An 8,984-nucleotide genomic window follows, 5' to 3' on the forward strand; every position below is an offset into this window, starting at 1 on the left:
CAACTTCGTTTGCCTCAGTCGTGTCCACTCCTTCCACAGTATCCTCACCCCTATCCTGTCCCCCCTCCACCTCCTCACCCCATCCGGGGTCTATGCCTCCGCCTCCCAAATCCCTCCCTTCCAAATCCTCCTCCCTCGCGGCCCCTGCCCCCTCTGTCCCAGGGGCAACCCTTCCTCCTCCTCCTCCTCCCCCTCCGCCGCCGGAGAAGCGATTCTCTTCTCAGGCGTCCATCGGGGAAACGTTCCGGCCCCTGGCTTCCGAGGTCCAGCGTTCCAAAACGGACCCCGCGCGTGAGGACCTTCTTCACGTCGCATTTCCGTCCCCTGGTGGAATGAGGCTTGTAGAGATGCCATCCGTGCTCGACGATGTGCTTTACGCACCTTTCGCCGCCATCCTACGTTGGCGAATTGTATTGGATACAAACGACTCCGAGCGCAATGCTGTAGAGTCATCAAAGACAGCAAAAAACCTTGTTGGGCCTCTTTCACCAGCTCCTTTAACAGTTTTACTCCCTCTTCTGTCGTCTGAGGTGGCCTGCGCCAGCTGTCGGGCATTAAGGCCCACTCCTCGGTACCTGGCCTGACTTTAGGTAATGAGGTCCTTGTTGATCCTGTGGATGGCTCCAACAACTTCGGCCACTTCTTCGCGGAGGTGTCAAGCTCCGCCCATTACCACCCTGCCTTCCTTCCCAGGAAAGAGGCAGAAGAGGCTCGGCGACCTTCCTTCCACTCACTGAATCTGGAAAATTATTATGCCCCCTTTACTATGCGGGAACTCGAACGTGCACTTGCACTGTCCCGGTCCTCTGCTCCGGGGCCAGATGCCTTTCACGTTCAGATGCTGGCCCACCTTTCTCCGGCAGGCAAAAGCTTCCTTCTCCGTACCTACAATCGCGTCTGGACCGAAGGTCAAGTCCCCATGCTTTGGCGTGACGCCATCGTTGTTCCTATACCCAAACCCGGGAAGGATAGACACCTTCCTTCTAGTTACCACCCCATTTCTCTTACAAGCTGTGTCTGTAAGGTGATGGAGCGCATGGTTAACGCTCAGTTAGCTTGGATTCTTAAATCTCGATGGCTACTTACCAATGTTCAATGCGGCTTTCGTCGCCGCCGCTCCGCTGTTGACCACCTTGTGACCTTGTCGACATTCATCATGAACAACTTTTTGCGAAAGCGCCAAACGGTAGCCGTGTTCTTCGATTTGGAGAAGGCTTATGATACCTGTTGGAGAGGAGGTATCCTCCGCACTATGCACAGGTGGGGTCTACGCGGTCGCCTGCCCCTTTTTATTGATTCCTTTTTAACAGATCGAAAGTTTAGGGTACGTGTGGGTTCCGTATTGTCCGACGTCTTCCTCCAGGAGAACGGAGTGCCTCAGGGCTCCGTCTTGAGCGTAGCCCTTTTTGCCATAGTGATCAATCCAATTATGGATTGCATTCCACCTAATGTCTCAGGCTCTCTTTTTGTCGATGACTTCACGATCTACTGCAGTGCCCAGCGAACATGCCTCCTGGAGCGCTGCCTTCAGCCTTCAGCGCTGTCTAGACAGCCTATACTCATGGAGTGTGGCAAATGGCTTCCGGTTCTCTGAAGAGAAGATGGTTTGCATCAACTTTTGGCAATATAAAGCATTCCTTCCGCCATCCTTACATCTCGGTCCCGTTGTTCTCCCATTCGTGGAAACAACCAAGTTTCTAGGGCTCACACTGGACAGGAAACTTTGTTGGTCTCCGCACGTCTCTTATTTGGCTGCCCGTTGTATACGTTCCATTAATGTCCTCAGAGTTCTTAGTGGTTCATCTTGGGGAGCGGATCGCACTGTCCTGCTTTGCTTGTATCAGTCCATAGTCTGATCGAAGCTGGATTATGGGAGCCTCGTCTACTCGTCTGCTCGGCCATCCCTCTTATGCCGTCTCAACTCCATCCACCATAGGGGGTTACGTCTTGCGACCGGAGCATTCTACACTAGTCCCGTCGAGAGTCTTTATGCTGAAGCTGCCAAATTACCATTGACCTACCGGCGCGACGTACTGCTTTGTCGGTATGCCTGCCGACTGTTGTCAATGCCCGACCACCCCTCTTATCAGTCCTTCTTCGCCGATTCTCTTGACCGTCAGTATGGGTTGTATGTGTCTGCCCTGCTTCCCCCTGGAGTCCGCTTTCGTCGCCTGCTTCGACAATTGGATTTTGCCCTCCCTACCACCTTCAGAGAAGGTGAGAGCCCGACACCACCGTGGCTCCAGGCTCCGGTTCATATTTATCTCGACCTCAGCTCGCTCCCAAAGGAGGGTACTCTGGCTGCAGTGTATTGCTCATGGTTTGTCGAACTTCGTGCGCGACTTGCCAGTCACAGCTTTCTTCACACTGATGGCTCCAAAAGATGCACCAATGGTGGATGCCGAATAAAAATATTTTGCTTACATTAAGACAAAAATTCAGTTATTTAATATATGATACATGTCAAAACATGAAAAATAGTATTATTATATTTCTCAAAATAGGAGAAAGCTTAAGAAACAGCACACGTAAATAAACTGTGGAACCTACAGTGAACAGCACATTGATCATCAGAAGAGAAAATAATACCAATAATAAACGTAAATTATGTGATTAACATTATACAGTTTTACTTTTACTAAAATTTAAAGTGTTACCATAGATTTAACTGCATAATAGTCCTTTGCTTTCAAAGCTAAATTCAGTGTGGAATACTTATTTCACAACTACAGCCTTGCCCTCCACTCCTTGACTCAGTTTTAGTTGCTTCTCTCAGCAACATTCTTGATAATAAATATTGTCTAGGAAAAGTAACTTTCCTTTACAAATCATGAACAGATTACAGGTGAAAAGCTGCTTGAGGATGCTATCTTTGTTTTCTATATTTAGAAAAGTCAAAGGCTTTTATTCCAACAACAACCGCAAACATATTTTAAACCACTGATCAGCATCAGGGATTTGTATTCGTACAGTCTCACCATAGTATTTTATAGTACTTTAATTGAAAAAATTAAAAATAATTCTCTTATTGTTTACTGACAATTAATGTGCACAACTTTTCAAAATAAATAAGTCACAGCACATTAAAGCAGCCATTCAATATAAACATGGGTATTTGATTTTAATTTTTTTTACAAATCTTGGATACAACAGCAACCCTTACACAGAGAGTATTTAAGAATCTCAACAAACAGATGCCACATGGTCTCGGTCACAGGACAGTCGACAGCTGCCACCCATTTCATACCAAGAATTCCCTTCTATACAGCCTAGCCACCCATGGTCGTCGCATCTGCAGTGACAAGAAGTCCCTCTCTAAATATACCGAAGGTCTCACTGAAGCCTTCAATGACCGTAATTATCCTCCCATCCTTGTAAAAAAACAAATCACCCGTGCCTTATCTTTCCAGTCTCCCACCACCTTCTAAAGTCCCACAGTCTGGCCACTGAGGAGCATTCCCCTCATAACTCAGTACCATCTGGGACTGGAGCAACTGAATTACATTCTCTGCCAGGGTTTCAATTACCTCTCGTCGTGCCCTGAAATGAGAAATGTCCTGCCCACTATCCTTCCCACCCCTCCTACCATGGTATTCTGCCGTCCACCGAACCTACACAATATACTCGCCCATCCTTACACAACCCCTGCTCCCAATCCCTTACCTCATGGCTCATACCCCTGTAATAGACCTAGATGCAAGACCTGTCCCATACATCCTCCTACCACCACTACCTACTCCAGTTCGGTCACTGACATCACCTATCCCATCAAAGGCAGGGCTACCTGTGAAACCAATCATGTGATTTACAAGTTAAGCTGCAACCACTGTGCTGCATTCTATGTAGGCACGACAACCAACACGCTGTCTGTCCACATGAATGGCCACCGACAAACTGTGGCCAAAAAACAAGTGGACCACCTTGTAGCCGAACACGCTGCCAAACATGATACCCTTCATCTCAATGACTGCTTCACAGCCTGTGCCGTATGGATCCATCCCACCAACACAAGCTTTTCTGAATTGCGCAGGTGGGAACTTTCCCTGTAATACATCCTAGGTTCCCATAACCCTCCTGGCCTCAACCTTCGTTAGTCACTGTCCTCACCCATCCAGCCCCCTCCCTGTTCCCATTCCAGCACTACACAGCCATCATTTCACCACCAAACCCAGTCTTTTAATTTATTTTTATTTCTCTCCTTTCCGCTACTTACCCCCTCCCCCCTCCACACCTCCTCTCCTACCCTCCATCTAAACTGCAACTCTTCACTGTCCGCCACTCCCACCATACTACCCCTCCCCCTCCCTGCCCCTCCCTCCTCCTTACCCCCACCCAGTCGCCACTCCCATCATGCACTGGTGCTGCTGCTCACAGTGTAGTTTCAGCTCTCTGAGACTGCAGACGTGTGTGCAAGCTGCGCTTGCGTGTGTGTATGTGTGTCTACTGCTGACAAAGGCCTTAATGGCCGAAAGCTATGATTGTGTGAATCTTTTTATTGTGCCTATCGCGACTCAGTATCTCCACTATATGGTGAGTGAGAACAAAGAATTTGGTATTTTTCTCATTTTTCTCTATCTCCCCTCGGCTTTTAATTTTGCTCGCCACCACAGCTCATTTGTACTTGTCAGCAGCAATGGGTCAAATGTATGATAATATGACCACATATCTGGTCTTTCACTGATGTATTTGGTTGTGTCAACATTCGTTGTAGAATACTAACATTGTCTAATTTCAGTCTTTCATGGTAACATTATCATTATTGTGCTGAATGTTTAAATTTCTTAGCGACAGTGTAATTGATTTGAGAATTATTTCTTTCCTTTATTTAAAAAAATTTTGCATTATAGCACTGTACTTTATTATGCAAGTGATATCAGTTTGCAACCACTGGGCATTGTTATCTCTAGTGCCTGTACATTAAGATTATTGGATGTAAGTATCATGCTATAAGAAAGAAATTGTTGCTGATTCAATTTTAGTTCTATTTTTATACCTGAAGAAATTTTATAATGTCTCATGGAATATTGGTTTCAGGGACTGTTGCTCCACATAAAAGCTATTTGATCACACCAATTTTTCTAAATAGTGGTCTATGGAAAAACAGTGAGAAGCCTATTTATGAGAAATCAATCATTTTTGACATGTGTATGAAAAATTAAAATGGATTACAATGATTTCATTCCATTCTGTGCATGATGTATATTGTCATTTTATACAGTTCCTTAGGTTTATTCAGATACTAGTCTGTGATATCTATTTCTGTTTTCTATGTAAAAGTGCTTCAATCAATCAGTATGGCCATAGACCTTTTAATTAGTTCAGACTTTCCCAGTTGGGTAACATCTTCAAGGAAAATGATGGAAAACCTGAATAGAAGTCTTCCAACTGAGTTTTCTGGTCAATAATTTACAAAATAGTAATATTGTGTAATGTTCATGAATATGTACTGGAGTTATGTTCTCATTTGCATTGGATTAATTACATTATAAATATCATTTGTTCATTTTTTATTGCACAAAACAACAAATTGACAGTCATGTCATTTCCTTTGATCACACAAACCATTTTGTGAGGAACTCAGAAACAATTACCATAAAATGGGGTGAATAGCAACAAATTTGAACTTTGATTGAAAAATTTACTTATTGTTTGTCAAGTTTAAAAAAAAAGAATACTGCCCAAAACTCAGGTCTGTATTACTCTTATCAGCTTATGATATTATTATCAAGTATTTTCTTTCAATAAATTTAAAAAAAAAAACATTTAAACATGGTGTATCTAATCACCCCGCAAATAGGGGTGAATAGAAACAGTGTTATAAAACTATCATTGTTTCTTTTAAAAGCAAAGAGAGGTTTATAAAAGCTATGAAATATTTTTTTTCTATTATGAAATAAATAGATAAACATTTATTTCAAAAGGTAATGATTTATTAATTTTAATAGTATGTAAAGTATACAAAAAAGTTTGTGTCACATGGCTAATCTATTCAAACTTAAGGTGAATAAACAGAACACAGCTGTTTACCATGAACCTGGTTCTGTATTATTAATAAAATGTTAAATCAGACAGATCATCCTCAAAAGCATAGCATATCTTTGAAATGAACACTTGAACTGAGAACCGGCAATGCCAATTTAGGACGACATCATTTCTTGAAACAAAAGATGAAGTCTTTAGTCATTGTGAACTTTTTGTTTTGAAGAACTCTTTTTAAAAATATTCTGACAAAACCATTTTCAATAAGGTAATTAACTTTGCAAACATAACATCGAAAAGATGATGTTTTACCATATACTTTGACTGCCACATGGTCACCTTGGCTTATGGAGATACCAGTATTTTCAACTTGATCTGAAGAATTTGAAGAGGACAAAATCAAGTATTCATTACTGTCCTGCACTCACTATGAATCTTCATCCTCTGATGATGAATCAAGACGTTTTCTGCTCCCCCCCCCCCCCCCCCCCTCTTTGTCTTGGCTTGTTTCGATGTACAAGGGCTTGGATCTCTGTAAAGTGAAGAATTGGGGTTACATCCTCCCCATCCAGGTCCTCAAAGTCATCAACACTAACACTTCTGCCAGGTTGGACGTTAACTTTTGTCCTTTTTCTCCTTTGTTTAGGAGTCCGGTCTTGTCTAAGACTCTGAAAGAGTTCTTTAAAACTGTTGTCAACAGCATTAGTGGATTCTTCAAGATTGTTCTTTCCTGGTTTTCATTTACTGGTACCAGTACCTGGGAGCACTGACAATACTTTATTGCGGTTTGGAGGCACAATCCCACATTTCCTAAAACCTGCAATAACATTTTTTTTCCTTCAAGGAGTCACCCAACTTTTTCAAAAGCAGGGAAAATTTATCCCTAGGAACTGTTGCCTCATTCAGAATGACATTTTCACTCTACAGTTGAGTGTGCACTGATGTGAAACTTCCTCACGGATTAAAACTGTGTGCTGGACCAAGACTCGAACTTGAGACCTTTGACTTTCGTTGGCAAGTGCTCTACCAAATGAGCTACCCGAACACGACTCACAACCCATCCACACTGCTTCAATTCATCTAGTACCTCATCTCCTACCTTCCAACTTTCACAGAAGCTCTTCTGCAGACCTTGCAGAACTAGAGCACTTGCCCACGAAAGGCAAAAGTCCCGAGTTCGAGTCTTGGTCTGGCACACAGTTTTAATCTGCCAGGAAGATCCATATCAGCGCACACTCTACTGCACAGTGAAAATCTCATTCTGCAAACATCCCCCAGGCTGTGGCCAAACCATGTCTCTGCAGTATCCTTTCTTCTGGAAGTGCTAGTTCTACAAGGTTCACAGAAGAGTGTCTGTGAAGTTTGGAAGGTAGAAGATGAGGTACTGGTAGAATTGAAGCTGTGAGGATGGGTTGTGAGTCCTGCTTGGGTAGCTCAGTTGGTAGAGTACTTGCCTGTGAAAGGCAAAGGTCCCGAGTTCGAGTCTCAGTCCAGCACACTGTTTTAATCTGCCAGGAAGTTTCATATCACTGCACACTCCACTGCAGAGTGAAAATCTCATTCTGGTAACATATTCCAGGCTGTGGCTAAGCCATGTCTCCGCAATATCCTTTCTTCCAGGAGTGCTAGTTCTTCAAGGATCACAGAAGAGCTTCTGTGAAGTTTGGAAGGTAGGAGATGAGATACTGGCAGAAATGAAGCTGTGAGGACGGGTCGTGAGTCATGCTTGGGTAGCTCATTTGGTAGAGCACTTGCCCGCAAAAGGCAAAGGTCCCGAGTTCGAGTCTCAGTCAAGTTTCATGTTGCCTCATTTCTTCCTGGGCCTTTCTTCCATTCTTCTAAGATTTGGTGCCAAGTAGTCTTAAGAGGTCAAAAAAAATGCCACATCTAGTGGTTGTGTCACGTGCGTTGAATTTGCTGGTAGGAATCTCATGTCATTGTCCTGACACAGCTTAACTGATTCTATTTACAGATGTGAAGATAAATTGTCTCCAATGAGAGATATCTTACCTTTCAACTTTTTCAGGTTGGGGCAGCAACTGTAAGGACCCAATCATCGAAGCAGAACAAATCAAACCAGCCAGATTTTGTCCAATTGTATCTTGCATATTTTGGCCCACCTTCGGTATAAATGCAAAGCCTTATACACAACATGACAGGGTAGTATAATGCCACCTTTTGGGATATTTAGTTCTCCTCCGTGTGACTACCTTTCGTTTTCCTGGATCATCTGTAAGATTTGTCCCATCATAATTTATTATATTAGACAATGGCACATTCTCCAATTCTTTTGACAGTTCATTGAAGTAACTATTGATAGTTTCTGGTGTAACACCAGCTCTAGAGTGTTTTATGTTTCGGCCCATTTGCACTGCTAATTGATGTTTGTGTCGCCTCATAAATGATGCCACAAAATCATGACCAGGGAAATTATTCGTAAACCTTCTCACTTCCTTCCCCTTTCTGGCCAGAGAACCCTTACTAAAGGTAAACAATCTACATACGTAATGTATCTAATAGATAGATTGTGGACAGTTGGGAATGTGGGTCTCACAGGAAGCGTGCAAGGGATAAGTCCCTGCAGTCGCGCTGTTTATCTGTGTCCTCGGTGACTCAGATGGATAGAGCATCTGCCATGTAAGCAGGAGATCCCAGGTTCGAGTCCTGGTCAGGGCACACATTTTCAGCAGTCCCCATCGAGGTATATCAACAACACCTGCCGGCAGCTGAGGGTTTCAATTAATTATCATTTATTCTAGAGAATCTGCACGGTCATCAATGGTATCTTTTCTTTCAAGAACAATTACTATCTTCAAATAATAGTTAAAATTAATGTCCGGTACAACCTTACAATATTCGAAGTAATTGTGCATATGAAGTTTTGTTTCTATTCACCTTGCTGTTTCTATTCACCCCGTTTCATGGTTGTCAAACTGCTCTAGTGGAACTAGGACAGAAGACTACATTAGACAATGGATAGATGTCGAAATCTGTGCAACATCAGA

General features: G+C 43.2%; 1 protein-coding gene across 2 annotated transcripts in view; it reads left to right on the top strand.

Annotated features, from left to right (window-relative positions):
• LOC126251546 (1-phosphatidylinositol 3-phosphate 5-kinase) overlaps nucleotides 1-5,497 on the top strand; it is a 437,758-nt gene extending 432,261 nt beyond the window's left edge. For both annotated transcript variants that reach the window (XM_049952056.1, XM_049952057.1), the window contains one exon: nucleotides 5,035-5,497. In XM_049952056.1, the coding sequence (XP_049808013.1) occupies nucleotides 5,035-5,159 (125 nt within the window). In that variant the 3' untranslated portion in view covers nucleotides 5,160-5,497. The remainder of the gene's footprint in view (nucleotides 1-5,034) is intronic.
• Nucleotides 5,498-8,984: the final 3,487 nt, after the last annotated feature.

Source organism: Schistocerca nitens, chromosome 4 (assembly GCF_023898315.1).
Source record: "Schistocerca nitens isolate TAMUIC-IGC-003100 chromosome 4, iqSchNite1.1, whole genome shotgun sequence".
Taxonomy (NCBI): Eukaryota; Metazoa; Arthropoda; class Insecta; order Orthoptera; family Acrididae; genus Schistocerca; species Schistocerca nitens.